General features: G+C 33.2%; 1 protein-coding gene across 5 annotated transcripts; it reads left to right on the forward strand.

Annotated features, from left to right (window-relative positions):
* The first annotated feature begins 480 nt into the window (after positions 1-480).
* On the forward strand, positions 481-10,971 carry LOC114193560 (CHD3-type chromatin-remodeling factor PICKLE). Of its 5 annotated transcripts, none has more exons than XM_028083409.1 (31): positions 481-670; positions 1,716-1,841; positions 2,079-2,195; positions 2,375-2,524; positions 2,823-2,977; positions 3,178-3,339; positions 3,469-3,716; positions 3,809-3,904; positions 4,012-4,148; positions 4,214-4,417; positions 4,524-4,631; positions 4,807-4,857; positions 4,949-5,048; positions 6,150-6,292; positions 6,415-6,515; positions 6,658-6,796; positions 6,969-7,205; positions 7,283-7,405; positions 7,491-7,600; positions 7,685-7,766; positions 7,835-8,035; positions 8,170-8,302; positions 8,392-8,497; positions 8,579-8,653; positions 8,801-8,862; positions 9,153-9,229; positions 9,387-9,517; positions 9,710-10,064; positions 10,180-10,297; positions 10,385-10,458; positions 10,547-10,971. In XM_028083409.1, exons 2-31 carry the CDS (start codon positions 1,719-1,721, stop codon positions 10,685-10,687), a joined length of 4,059 nt encoding a protein of 1,352 aa, XP_027939210.1. In that variant the 5' UTR covers positions 481-670; positions 1,716-1,718; the 3' UTR covers positions 10,688-10,971. The 5 variants fall into 5 exon arrangements, 4 of the variants coding, with proteins under 4 accessions (XP_027939210.1, XP_027939211.1, XP_027939212.1 ...); XM_028083410.1 differs by having other exon boundaries at positions 8,395-8,497; XM_028083411.1 differs by having other exon boundaries at positions 1,716-1,817; positions 2,076-2,195.
* Positions 10,972-15,429: the final 4,458 nt, after the last annotated feature.

Genomic DNA, 15,429 nt, shown 5'->3' on the forward strand with positions numbered 1-15,429 from the left:
ATCTTTTACGTGTCGAATTTTCAAAATAAATATATTCACGTATTACATACGTGTCGAATTCGATACACCTCAAAATAAATGTGTCCACGTATCTTTTACGTGTCGAGTTCGATACACCTCAAAATAAATGTGTCCATATCTTTTACGTGTCGAATTCGATACACCTCAAAATAAATGTGTTCACGTATCTTTTACGTGTCGAGTTCGATACACCTCAAAATAAATGTGTCCACGTATCTTTTACGTGTCGAATTTTCAAAATAAATATATTCACGTATTACATACGTGTCGAATTCAATACACCTCAAAATAAATGTGTCCACGTATTTTTAACGTGTCGAGTTCGATACACCTCAAAATAAATGTGTCCACGTATCTTTTACGTGTCGAATTTGATACAGGCATCAACTACACGTACATCATTGCTATTAACTGACTCCGGCTATTTAAACTCGTGAATGTTTCACTCTTTCTACTACATTTAAGCTCTCACTAAGAAGTGAACTTGCTTTGCCTTTTTCTTTCTATTCCTTCTCATATATTCAAATCCCTTTGTCTTCCAAATTCTGAAGTTCTCACCAGTTCATATTCAGTGTTCATTCTAGCTGGTTGCTGTTAGTTTAGCTACTGTACTAGCGTGGTTCAGTTGTTTCTTCCTCTTTTAATTTTGGTTTGTACTATTCTTTGTAACTTTTCAAGACCACTTTTATTGATGTGTTATGATTTTTTTTTTGTGTTCTTGAAACCATGACTACTGAACCGTGCATGGCTTCTGATGAGGTTCTGGTGTTGAATTCTCATTAGCGGTTTTTGAAACCGGAATGTTGAAGTGTTACCTCGGATAACATACTTGTTTTCGAAGAATCCTCAAATGGACACCTTGATGGTCTTCTGATGTGTTGTTTTTCCTTTTTATTTTTGGTTGTTTCGTAGTTTTATCTGAATCCTTCTGGTTTGCTTGTTTTCGATTGTTTTCTGTTTTTATATGAATTTATGAATGTATGTGGTCTCAAATGCTGTTTATTTGTGTAAGCAAATTTTTTTTTAAGATTTTTTCTTACTGAGATTTATCTGAAAATGAACTGATAATTTTTTTTATTGATTTACTTGGTGAAGATTATGCTGTGTGTATCAAAGTATTGATCAGGTATTTGGTTATGTGTTTGCATTTATGGTTGATCAGTGGATGCATGTGCTGTTTTATTTTCTCTATGGCACTTTTTGGCTAGAACGCAGATCTAGTTGAGGCTTTGACTAAATCTAAAATGAAGAAGTTTTTTTCTTTTGTTGCTTATCTTTGTGAGGCTTTATCTGAATCTAAAATAAAGAAGTTTTTTTATGCTGTTTACCTTTTTCAGTACCCATTGTGTGTATATAAAATAACATACTTTGGAGGGTGTATTTTGTTTCATGTGTTTGCATTTTTGATAGATCTATAGTTTCTCTAGCTGCATCTTGTGTTTTCTCTTTAAGAATTTTTATGTTATTCAGTTGTCAAGAATAAATATTTTCCCTTTTAGAAAGTTCAAATGCATACGAGGGTTGAGATATGATATTGAAATGGTTGAACTTGGTTATTCATTGATCTGGATATGATACCAAAATGCTAAATGTATTTTTTTTTTCTTCTTAGCAAGTTGTTTTAAATATTCTATTAATTAATTTGACGTTCTCTCTTAATCATGCATAAATTCTACATTTTTTTTTTCTTTCAGAAAATGAGTGGTTCGATTAGATTTCGTGAGAGATCGGGTTGTAGACCCTGCTACAACTTTCATGACTCAGATGATGACGATGTGAAATCTACAGAAAATTATGTGAGTATTGATGGAAATGATGGTGTAAGTCACTTCTCATTTCTGTGTTAATAATTTGAATCTGATTTAAAGCATTGTGGGAAACGTTGAATCAGTGATTGCTAGTTAATGATATTTTACTGCAAAGTTGTTGAGAAATGTAAAAGATGTTTATAATTCTCTGATATACTATTTTAAGCTCTTAACTTTTTTATAGGTATTATATAACTGAGATTGTGCTATATATTTCTGCATGCTTATGAGAAACTTCTATCTTAGCAGAATGTGGGTGGAAGCTCCACTCAACAAAAACGAAAAAATAGCGACGATTCAGTTGTTCTCCCGAGGAAACGAGGGAGACCTAGAAAAAACATCGCGAGAAGTGATACAACTGAGAGTGTAAGTTGCTTCTTTCCCTCTGTGTGTTATCAATTTTAATTTATTTAAGCCATACTTGTTTCCTTGATTTTTTTGTATAGAAGAAGTTTAACATTTTTTTATATACTTTTTGTTGGTTAATATAAAAAGTTGATCTGGTGTTCTTTCTGCTTGCTTATGAGAAAATTCTTTCATAGCAGAATGTGACCCCTTTTGCTGAGCGGCTTCGTGACAGATCAAGTATAAAGAAGCCGAACTATAATATTGACGAGTCTGATGAAGATTTTGATACTTTCCCCAGTAAATATGGGAACCAGGAAAAAGTTCTTAAAATCGAAAGCAGTGACACAGTAAGATGATTCTTTTTGTTTTTGGATTGACAATTTTAATCTGATTTAAGTTATACTCTTCTTTTGATATTATTAAAATGAATTTAAGATAGCAGCACAGTAATCTAAGAGTCAGTTTTTCTCTTTCATCTCATGTTTTGTCATTTCTTCCCTTCCCAATATATAGAAAGAGCTTTTGAGATGTCAAACATGCACATATTCATTCCATTCTAAGTGCATAATCTCACCACTTAAACAAATGTAATGCTTTGAGTGATGACTTTATGATTGTACTTAAACTATGTATTTCCTTTTGCAGGTTAGCCCACTCAAAGATATTGACAAGATATTAGATTGTGAGATGCGTTCTGTGGTGGCTGCTGAAAGTGATGCTCAAAAGTTGGAGTCAAAACGTATTTTGGTCAAGCAATATCTTGTTAAGTGGAAGGGACTCTCATATTTGCACTGCACATGGTAAATTCAATGATTATTTTGTTTGAATCTTGCAGTCTTGCTCTCTCTCATTCTATCACTACAGTTGTTAGTTTTGAATATTTGTTCATTAATTTCTCTTTCAAACCTGCATGCATGTTGAGTTTTTATATGATCTGAACTTGTTTATTTATTTATTTATTAGCTGTTTACCAGTTGCAACTTTTTTTTTTTTCCTTTAGGGTTCCAGAAGAAGAGTTTTTGAAGGCTTTCAAGACTCAGCCAGGTCTAAAGATCAGAGTAAACAGCTTCCATCGTCGTATGGAATCAGCCAAGAGTTTTGATGAAGATTTTGTTGCCATTAGACCCGAATGGACTATGGTTGATCGAATACTTGCTTGCAGGTTCATCCATAACAAACTTCATTTTCCAATTTCTTCAAATGAAAACTAAAACGAGATGAACACACTCAAAAGTGTGGACATTTCAAGAATTCAGACAAAGTGATGGAGCGTGTTGTTTAAATGGTGCAGGTGGGGTAACGATGATAAGAAGGAGTATCTGGTGAAGTGGAAAGAGCTTCCCTATGATGAGTGCCACTGGGAGCTGGAATCAAATATCTCTGCATTTCAGAAAGAAATAGAAAGATTCTACACATTTCAGTGTAGAACAAGGACAGTTTTGTCCAATAAGAAAAGTAGTATTGCAGAAGCTTCTGAATCTAATAATCTGCAGAGAGAATTTGTACAGTACGAAGCCAGCCCTGAGTTTCTTTCAGGGGGTATGCATTTTGATTTTTCCTACAACACTATGCATCTTATTGAGATTTGAACTAACTTGATCACTTGCTTCCATATTCATGCATAAATGAAGGTTCACTGTATCCGTATCAGCTTGAAGGATTGAACTTCTTACGATATTCATGGTCCAAGCAAACTCACGTTATACTTGCTGATGAAATGGGACTTGGTACTTAATTATCTCTTTATTCCCTTCTCTTATATTTGTCTCCCATAACTGAGAGAGTTTGAAACAACAGTGTCTGTCACCTTAGTGGCTGAGTTTTTCTTGTTCAGGCAAAACCATACAGAGCATTGCTTTCATGGCATCGCTGTTTGAGGATAATGTTTGTCCCCATTTGGTGATTGCTCCCCTTTCAACTTTACGAAATTGGGAGCGTGAATTTGCTACGTGGGCACCTGAAATGAATGTTGTAAGTACATGTGATTCCTTAGTTGCATTTCCATGCATGTGTTTATTCTTCTGTGGTTTTTGCAGGTTATGTATTCTGGATCTGCCGATGCTCGTGCTTTAATCAGAGAGTATGAGTTTTACTTTCCTAAAGGTCTTCGCTCAAAGAAAGGCAAAGAAATCGTGGATGAAAGAAAAAGAAGAAGAGTAAAGTTTGACGTTCTATTAACGTCATACGAGACAATAATTTCCGACTCATCCTCGTTAAAACCTATAAAGTGGGAGTGCATGGTACACTTCTATCTACTCATTATTCTCTAGAATCATAAAAATGAATTTGTTACATGCCTCTCGTTTTGATTTTTTTTTTTCTTTTGTTTTCTATATCTGAATGCAGATAGTTGATGAGGGCCACCGTCTGAAGAACAAAAATTCTAAATTATTTTCTCCATTGACGCAATTATCAAGCCAACACCGTGTGCTTTTGACTGGAACTCCTCTTCAGGTTTATTTTCTATTAGTAGATACTAATAGAAAATAAAAAATTAGATAATGAAAAGTTAAATAAATAGTAGATATAAATACTAATAACAATTAATTATCTTATAGTACACATGCATTGAGTTTTTCATTGGAAATTGAAACCTATGTGACACCTTACCTTGTTCTATGCTTTTCAGAACAATTTGGATGAGCTTTTTATGCTGATGCACTTCCTTGATGCTGAAAAGGTTTGTATTTTGAGAGAATTATGATGAGTAAGGTTTTTCATATATTGATGATACTAATGAGAACCTTATGATTTTGTTTGGGTTGTGGTAGTTTGGAAGTTTAGAGGAGTTTCAGAAAGAATTTAAGGATATCAATAGAGAGGAGCAGATTCTGAGACTACAAAAAATGTTGGCACCACATCTCTTGAGAAGTATACATCTATCTTATCCTTCATTAATTTCTGCATATTTAACCTCATTTCAATGTTACCATTATTTTCTATGATTCAGTTATTTTCCTATGTCATTTTCTGTTGCCTTCTTTTGTGTTCCTTGCATTGTCCAGTTAGTGGTTATTTACTAGATTTTGTAATGCTTGGAATTTTCTAATTTATCAAATCTTTAATAAAATATAAATGACTTTTTAAGTTTATTTTGAGGGTATGTAACGTAAAACATTTTAATCAATCTTTATTATCCTTGGTAAGAGAATGCAATTTTGTTTTTTTACAAAGTAAAGATTCTTCAAATAAATGAAAAGAAAATAAGAGTTAAACACAATAAAAAACACAATATTTTTATGTTATTTAATAATGTAAAAATTCAGTGATTCAACATTTGAAATTGAGAAAAGGTTAGATATTTTTATGTGAAAAAAATAAACAATAAAAATATTACAAGTAAATAGAAATAGCTAAATGTGTGTTAAAAACTATCTCATTCATTTGAAATTGAGAAAAGGTTAGATATTTTTATGTGAAAAAAATAAGCAATAAAAATATTAAAAGTAAATAGAAATAGCTAAATGTGTGTTAAAAACTATCTGATTCACATGTTTTTTGAAATACAGTAAGTCATTTGAATAACAAATATAAAAAAAAATGGGCAATAAGAAAACAAATATCTTATATCTAAGTAAATTTTTAAGTCAATCTATGAGGTAATGAAGTAAAAGTTTTGGTAGAAGTAACACTAAAATTCCCATTGGCGAGGTGGGAATCTAACTTTGTCAAGGTAAAATGAAAACTTTATTTAAGAAAAGAATAACATGTTACTCTCATTAAATCATTTAATATGGTAAAGAACTAAATTCTTTTGTAAATTAAAACTTTGCTCTTTGATTTTAGAAAGCCTAAATAAATATTTTACCAATATTTCTGACCAGTCAAAATCATGATTCCCGCGTATGAAAAAAATTCTCTAGTCCAAATACCCCCTCAGAGTCTTCATTACAGTTAAATGATGATCTACAGTAATTTGTTTATAAAATTGAATATCTAAAACATGGATTCAAATTTCTTATGCCATTGCAGGAATGAAGAAAGATGTGATGACAGAACTACCTCCGAAAAAGGAACTTATTTTACGAGTTGAATTATGCAGTGTACAGAAAGAATTCTACAAGGCAATTCTGAATCGTAATTATCCTATATTAACCCGCCGAGCTCGTCCACATGTAAGATTCATTTTTGATGAACTGAACTTTCTGAAGTTACATATTCTTGACTTTAACTTTATAAGAATGAAATGAACGTGTCATAATATTGTTCTCATGTGTTTCGTATCCTTTTAATTCAGATTTCTCTTATCAATGTTGTTATGGAACTGCGTAAGCTCTGCTGCCATCCCTTTATGTTAAATGGACTTCAACCTGATCTTAATGATGAAAATCCATATGAGTAAGCTCTTATACTACATTATCTCAGAGCCATTATCTGTTTGAAACATTGTTTTTTTTTTTTCTTAATGAAAACAAAGAAAGCTATTACAAAAGTTAGTGCTAAATCCTGTTTCTGATTTTCTTTCATTTCTGTTTCATAGCCAATTGCTTGAATCCTCTGGGAAGTTGCAACTGTTAGACAAGATGATGGTGAAACTTAAAGAGCAAGGTCATAGAGTCCTTATATGTTCCCAATTTCAGAAAATGCTGGACTTGCTTGAAGATTACTGTTGTTACAAGGTAACCCAGTTAGTTATTATGACAGCATGCTATGACTTGAGATAAAAAAAGATAAACTTTTTAGGTTGAAAAACTAGTTTCATGTAATTCTGGTTTTGTTTATTCAGAATTTGCACAAGTTTGTATTTTTTGTATGGTATTGAATTTGTGTTCTTTGTGTTTTAAACGTTAGAATTGGCATTATGAGAGGATAGATGGGAAGGTTGGAGGAGCTGAAAGACAAGAAAAGATAGATCGGTTTAATGCTGAAGATTCTTCAAGATTTTGTTTTCTTCTTTCTACAAGAGCTGGGGGATTAGGGATAAACCTTACTGCAGCAGACACAGTTATTATATATGACAGTGATTGGAATCCTCATGCTGACTTGCAAGCCATGGCCAGGTCTCACCGCCATGGACAGAAAAAGAAGGTTGGGGTTGTTTTTCATTAATATGTAGTTGACTATTATTGTTGACATGAAAGGTCACAGTAGTTCTTCTGTTGCAGGTGATGATTTATAGGTTCATAGCAAGAGGAACAATTGAAGAAAGGATGATTCAGCTGACAAAGAAGAAAAGGGTGTTAGAACACCTGGTTGTAGGGAGGCTACAGGATGAAAACATTAAGCAGGTAAATTTTTAATGGAACTATGTCCAATTAAAAATTAGTATTTATGAGGTTTTGATTGTAACTGTTAGTAACTTAATGTGAGTAGAAAGAGTTAGATGATATCGTAAGGTATGGCTCAGAGGAGCTATTTGCTGATGAAAATGATGAAGCAAGCAGGTCTCGTCAAATTCATTATGATGATGATGCTATAGACAGGTAATAAAAATAAAAAGCTTTCATTATGGTGTAAAGTATGGTTAAATTTGTAAGAGTTTAATTTCATGTTCCTCTTTATAATAGATTGCTGGATCGTGATGGAGTTGGAGGTGAAGATGCTGCTTTGAATGGTGAAGATGAAGATGGATTTCTGAAGGCTTTTAAGGTTTATTCAATCATATAATTTTGCATATGCTTTTGAGGTTTATTGACTTCACATATTATATGCTGAAGGTGGCAAATTTCGAATACATAGACGGAGTTAAGCCAGCAGAGGAGGTGGCACAAAATGAAGCAAAGGAGAATCAATTCTCTGGTGAAAGTTTGAGGATAATTATTTACTGGGAAGGCTTGTTGAGAAAAGCATATGAACAGTGTCAAGTTGAAAAGTTAAATGCCTTAGGCAAAGGGAAGCGAACACGCACCAAATGGGTGGTAAGTCATGCACGAATTTTTGCTGCTAACAAGTGTATTAATTTGAGGGAAAATATTTTTTTCTTATTTGAGTTGTGTATTTCAGTGTTTATCTTGTTGATGATTTCCCCAATTCCCCTATGATTTCTTTCTAGGGGGAAGGTTTTAGTAAATGGGTAGATCAAAGATCTGATGGTGAAGATGAAAATTATGAAGGGGATCATAGTGAATATGATTCAAATGAGACTACTACTCCTACTAGAAGGGTTCACGGAAAGAAATCTCGCGGTACATATCAGTGTTTACTTTTTGAATATTGATTGAGTTTCAGTATCTGTCCTTGACTGTGATGTTAATTTTCTTTTAATGATTTACAGCAGAGAGCCCAGAGCCACATCCTTTGATGGAACGTCGAGGAAAATCGTTGAAAGTACTTGGTTTTAGTCCAAATCAAAGGGCTCAATTTCTTCAAATTATGATGAGGTTATATCCTGCTTTTAGTCTCTTTTAACCTTATTACATACAAATATTTGTTGTTAATCTGATTTGGCGAATCAATTACAGGTTTGGTTTACGTGATTTTGATTGGAAAAAGTTTGCTTCCAGGATGAAACACAAGAGTTATGAAGAAATCATGGAGTATTAATCTGACATTTTCCATTTACTTTTTTCATAATTTAATGCTATGATTGTTTTTAGTGCTACTGATCTTGAACCCATTAGCTTTAATTGTCTTTATACAATCTTCATCACTGGTCTCTAACTACATATACCTTTTTTTAACAGGTATAGCTTACTTTTTTTGTCTCATGTTATAGAAGATATTACTGATTCACCTACATTCATAGGTACTATATTCTTATTGTTCTGATATTTTGTCAGTTTCTTTTGTTATTCTCCCGTGTGCTTTCAGTTTACTAATTTTCCCTCTCTGCTCGTGAGATTTCATGAGAAAGATAACAGTTTTTTCAAATCCTTGATATTTGATATGTGCTCAATTCTTACAAAGTTTTTTCGCCAGTTACCACTAGTTATTTACATGAGTTTTGATGAAAAATAATCTTAACCATCTATGTACAGTTATATGATGATACAGAGTAATTTATAACTCTAAATACCGATTATAATGTGTCTTTAGATGGCGTTCCAAAAGAAGGACTTCAAATAAAAACTGCACTTCTAAGGATCGGTGTTATGAATTTGATAGCAAAAAAGGTAAGTTCTTTAATTTTGTTTTTTTTTTGGATTCTAAGCTTTGTATTGCTTGTGTTTAGCATACTATTCGGGCATTATTTATATGCTATCTCTTGTCGAAGTTAATATTAACTGTAGGTGATGAAAGTGTTCTTTATCTTTGAATGTGGAATGACAGGTGAAGCTTGCATTAGAAAATCCTGGAACACAACTTTTTTCAGATGATATCTTACCACGCCATCCACGTATGAAGGGTAGAAAGATATGGAAGGAGGTTCATGATTTACTGCTGCTGCAAGCCGTGTTGAAGTAAGTTCTAGCAGATAATTTTCCCTGCATGTGTCTCTCTCCGAGTTTAAACAATTTACTGTGAAAAGATGTTCCAAGTTCCATGTTATTAAACCATGAAAGAGTTTTTCATATTATAGAAGATTTTGGAAGAAGGTATTTCGCTATGCTGCAATGGTGTAACTTGTATTAACTTGATTCTTTTCTGTTAAGGCATGGCTATGCGAGGTGGCGTGATATTGTTGAAGATAAGGATCTGAAGATTCAGAAGGTTATCTGTGAGGAGTTGAATATTGCAGTTGCAGATATACCAGTTGAATTACAGTGTAACTCACGAGTGTTCAATGGTCCAAATATTACAAATGTGGAGTCTTGCTCCAGCTCCAACCAATCTAAGCAGAGTGAAATGCGCAGTTCTAGTAATCTTGGGAAGCACGCAAAGTCAAATATGGATTTCTTCCTGTTGGATCAGCATAGAAAAATGCAGAGAGCACAGATTCTGTTTATAAAGAGAAGGTTTCGTCTCTTGGAAGAAGGTCTCCTCGTTGAGTTCCAGAACAGATACCTTGTAAGTGCATTAGGTTCCATTCCATGCCACACAACGCTGAACTTTTTTTTTTTTTTTCTGTTTTAGAATTCATGAATTCAAGTCCAAATTCTGACTACCTTATGAACTTGTGCAGAGGAATTTGCCAGCAAAAGTGGCAGAAAACAACCAAGTTAAAGGCAGGCCCACGCGAGTTAATGTAAACAAGTTCATCGTCTTTGAGACTTTTCCTCGGCCTATAGTCAGAGTCATAAGTACTGTTTCTTCATTCTGATTTGGAATTTTTCTTTCAAGAGCCTTTATTTCAAAGATTTGATTTTAGTTCTTCCACTTTTGTGCAGGTACACCGGACTTGTATTATTTTTTATTTGATTTTGATACAGAGCGTATAAACTTAATTGCTCTTTACAATGAGGTAGAAATAAATTTGTTTCAGTGCATGATGTAACAGAGGGTAGGAAAGAGTATCTTATCATCTAAAATCTATCTCTTTATTTTGGCAGATGTGCCAGATTGTGGCGGCATTCGCCAAAGAATTAGCCCAAGCGGCAACAGATGAGGAACAATACGACGCTGTTGCCCGGTTAGGTCAAATCCTCAGCATTTGTTTCGATATCAATGAAGTTCTACATAAAAAAGATTAAATACATTATCAGAGACTGGAGTTATTGGCCCTGGATTGTTGTCTGGTTCTGAAGTTAAATGCAAACATAAAGATGTGGCTATGGAGTTTTGTACAGGAGATGAATAAAATACCATGATTTCTCTAGACTTATCCAAATGCTAGGAATTGTAATAACATTATTGGACAAAGAGAAATTTGTTGTACTTTGGTTTTTCAGAGGACTGAAATGCAAGATCTTGTGGACACATATTTGTTGTACTCTGTATGTTACATTGATTTTAGTGTCTCATCTTTTTGTCTCCATCGATGAAATAGTATATAGAAATAGAACCATTGAACGTTATGGTCATGCGTGACCATCCTTCACATCCACTCGTATATATAGTAGATAGAGATTCACAAAGAACGTCAACTCTCCATTATGAATATTGATGTCTGCTTAATATCATGTTGGAATGAACCTTTTTTTTGTAAACATTTTTATCAGAAAAAATAAATAAAAATTATATTCTGAAAAACTTCACAAAATAGTTTCTATAAATTTACTAGCTCGTCTATACAAACTATAATTTTAATAAATAAATAAATTGATTTCAATTTTTATTATTCTCTTATAAAAATATTTATGGAGAACATGACTACTAACTAGAGCATATCATTTTATCTAGAGTTTTATTAAGTACTTATGAACTAACGGGTAATTTTCCTAAATGAATTTGGACTGGATATTAGATTATCCTAATATAAGTCCTAGATTTTAGATTAAAATTAAAGTTAAATATATATATATATATATATATATATATATATATATAATATATATATATATATATTTTTAAGTATGTGGGGGAACTTTATCTCATATATATAAAAAGATATGTACAAATTTTCTTATTACAGGGTCTTCATATAATTTATTGATTGGACTTCTACAAATAAGATTTAAATATCTTTATCTTAAACCATCAAATCTCCTCCATCTTTCAATTCATACTTTACATGTAATCGCATCTATAACCAGGACAGAAAACTTGAACTACAAGTATTAAAATCAATCTCCCCTCCGCACATTCCTTACTTGCTTCAAGTTAGACAAGTACACTCTAATCTATTGTTTTTAATCTAATTTTATTAATGAATAACAACCATAAATTATTTTTAATCTAAAATTCTAAACTTAAATATGATAATTTTTTCTTTCACTTTTTATATAAATCTTCTCATACTAGTATTTTTCATATATATATATATATATATATATATATATATATATATATATATATATATATATATATATATGTTAGAATATGTGGTTCTCATTCAATTCCTAATACCACACGTTACTTAAGCACTAATTATTAATTATTTACTACTTAAGTTTTGAAGACTCTTCATACGGCCTATATAGTGGTTCAGTTTTGAAGACTCTTCATATGGCCTATTTACTAGTTCAGTTTTGAAGACTCTTCATATGGCCTATTTACTGGTTCGGTTTTGAAGACTCTTTATATGACCTATTTACTAGTGCAGTTTCTGAAGACTCTTCATATGACTTATTGACTGGTTCAACTTTGAAACCTATAAATAACATCTCCATGACTTGAAAAAATATAGAAAAACATTTACAGAGACACACTTTGTAATATACACCTGAGTGTATTTTTGGTGAGGATTCTTGTTCCCATTCAAGAGCTTTGTACTCTTCTTTTCATAATGGAACTTTGTTCTTTATCGTCCCGTGATTTTTCCTCTTACATTCAAAAGAGGTTTTTCACGTAAATCCTTATGTGTTATTTCTCTTGCTCTTTTACTTACTTCTCTTTAATTTCCAATTGTCACGATCCTGTGCTTCCGCATGCTACGATACCATAACAAGTGGTATCAGAGCTCTTAATTGGAAATTCCAAAATGTCTGCAAAATTTGACATTGAGAAGTTTGATGGCAAGATTAGTTTTTCTATTTGACGAATCCAAATGAGGGTCGTTCTAACCCAGAGTGGATTAAAGAAGGCTTTAGATGGAATATAAAATAAGCTAGCTTCCATGACTGATGAGCAGTGGGAGGAGTTGGATGAAAATGCGCTATCATCAATCCAACTCTCTTTATCAAAGGAGGTTCTCCGTGAAGTAGCAAATGAAACAACCACTACTGAATTATGGCTAAAGTTAGAGTCTTTATACATGACCAAAAGCCTTGCAAACAAGCTTCGTCTCAAAGAACGCTTGTATACCATTCGAATGGTTGAAGGTACTCCGATTCAATCTCATCTTAATGAGTTTAATTCTATCCTCTTGGATCTGGAAAATATTGATATTAAATTGATGATGAAGATAAAGTTGTTTTGTTGGTTGTCTCTCTACCTTCTACCTACAAACACTTCAAAGAAATTATGTTGTATGGAAATAATGATACTTTATCCTTTGAAGATGTTAAATCTAATTTATTGTCCAAAGAAAAATTTGATCTTGAAGTTCATTCTGTGCACAAGGGTGAGGGTTTAAGTGTTAGAGGTAGAACTCAAGAAAGAAGGAGTACAAGTGACAAAAAGTTCAGATCCAAGTCTAGGGGACGCAAATCCAACAAATTTTGTCGTTATTGTAAGAAACCTGGTCACGAGATTTCTGATTGTTTTATCTTGAAGAAAAAACAAGAAAAAGGAAAAGCCACATAATCCCCTGAATCTGTCAATATTGAAGTTGACTCTGACGGTGACATTACTTTGTTTGTTATCTCTTCTAATAAGAGGAGTAAAACAGAATGGATCCTTGATTCTAGATGTACTTTTCATATGTGTCCCTATAAGGACTTATTCACTACTTTTGAATCTGTTGATTGTGGTGTTGTTTGATGGGTAATGATGCCCAATGCAAGATTGCAGGAATAGGTACAATTCAGATCAAGACTAATGATGGTGTCGTCAGGACTTTGTCTGATGTTCGCTATATACCCGAATTAAAGCGAAACTTAATTTCACTTGACACTCTTAAATCTCTCGGGTGCAAGTACTCAGCTGAAGGTGGAGTTCTAAAGGTATCAAAAGGTTCCCTTGTTATCTTGAAAGCTAACCGAATTGGAAGCTTATATGTCCTGCAAAGGACTGTTGTGACAGGTTCAGTAGCTGTATCATCTTCTATGGCTGAAAATGATGTCACTAAATTATGGCACATGCGCCTAGGACATATGAGTGAAAAAGGTCTGCATCTTCTAAGCAAGCAAGGATATCTTGGTAAGCATATCATTGGTAAGTTGGAGTTTTGCAAACATTGTGTTTTTGGGAAACAAAAAAAGGTTAGTTTCTTTACAGCAACTCACAGTACAAAAGGTATTCTTGATTATATTCACTCTGATCTTTGGGGGCCTTCTAAAGTTCCTTCTTATGGAGGACGTCGTTATATGATGACTATCATTGATGACTTTTCCCGTAAGGTCTGGGTCTATTTTTTGCGACATAAAAATGAGACTTTCCCCACATTCAAGAAGTGGAAAACTCTTGTTGAAACCCAAACAGAGAAGAAAGTAAAGAAGCTCAAAACAGATAATGGATTAGAGTTTTGTAGTGGTGACTTTAATGAGTTCTGCACAAATCATGGTATTGCTAGACACAAAACCATTCCAAGGAATCCCCAACAAAATGGTGTTGCAGAACGAATGAACATGACTCTACTTGAGAGAGCTCGTTGTATGCTCTCAAATGCTGGGATATGGGATCGACATGATCTTTGGACCGAGGCAGTATCTACTGCATGCTATTTGGTCAACCGTTCTCCACATTCAGCACTTGACTTCAAAGTTCCAGAAGAGATTTGGTCAGGTAATCTTGTTGATTATTCTAATTTAAGAATTTTCAGATGTCCTGCATATGCACATATTAATAATGGCAAATTAGCTCCAAGAGCTATTGAGTGCATATTTCTAGGTTATGCATCTGAATCAAAGGGGTATAGTTTATGGTGCTCTGAATCAAAGTCTCAAAAGCTAATTCTTAGCAGAGATGTAATTTTTAATGAGGATGCATTATTATCTTTTGGAAAATAGTCTTTTGTGTCTTCTTCTACCAATACAGGTAATATACAAGGTTCTAATGAGAAGGTGGAGTTTGAATTCAAATATGAAGTTCCTGGTATTGATGTCCCATCTTCCTCTACAAATGATTCCAATATTGATAATCATCATGATGATGGTGAATGTGATCATATAACCATTTCTCCTATTCAACAACAAGGAGATGATTATTGTATTGCTTGGGACAGAGTTAGAAGACAAATCTGAAAGCCAGCTAGATACACTACTGATTATTTAACTGCCTATGCATTATCAATTGCACAAGAGGTAAATGATGGTGTTGAGCCTGTTAGCTGCACTGAAGTTGTTTCTTGTGTTGAGTCTTCTCAGTGGCTAGGGGCTATGAATGAAGAAATTCAGAGTCTTTATAAAAATAATACTTGGACTTTGACAGAACTGCCTAAAGACAAACGGCCATTAAAGTGTAAATGGATCTATAAGAAGAAAGATGGCATTTCTGGGGTTGAAAATGCAAGATGCAAAGCACGACTAGTCGTTAAAGGCTTTAATCAAAAGGAAGGTATTGACTTTAATGAGATATTTTCACCTGTTGTTCGTCATACTTCCATTCGTGTTTTGCTTGCTTTTGTTGCTTTGTTTGATTTGGAGTTAGAGCAACTAGATGTAAAGACAACTTTTTTACATGGAGAGCTAAAAGAATAAATTTACATGGAACAACCTGAGGGATTTATTATTCC

The sequence above is a fragment of the Vigna unguiculata genome, chromosome 8 (genome assembly GCF_037176805.1).
Source record: "Vigna unguiculata cultivar grain cowpea cultivar isolate G323 ecotype 2 chromosome 8, ASM3717680v1, whole genome shotgun sequence".
Lineage (NCBI taxonomy): Eukaryota > Viridiplantae > Streptophyta > Magnoliopsida > Fabales > Fabaceae > Vigna > Vigna unguiculata.

What these genes read in the sequence shown, in the direction of transcription:
- LOC114193560 (XM_028083409.1), top strand. Translation starts at nt 1,719, where the DNA reads ATGAGTGGTTCGATTAGATTTCGTGAGAGATCGGGTTGTAGACCCTGC. An exon ending in GTATTGATGGAAATGATGGT is followed by an intron (nt 1,842 to 2,078) that starts GTAAGTCACTTC and finishes CTATCTTAGCAG; the next exon opens with AATGTGGGTGGAAGCTCCAC. An exon ending in GCCTATAGTCAGAGTCATAA is followed by an intron (nt 10,298 to 10,384) that starts GTACTGTTTCTT and finishes ACTTTTGTGCAG; the next exon opens with GTACACCGGACTTGTATTAT.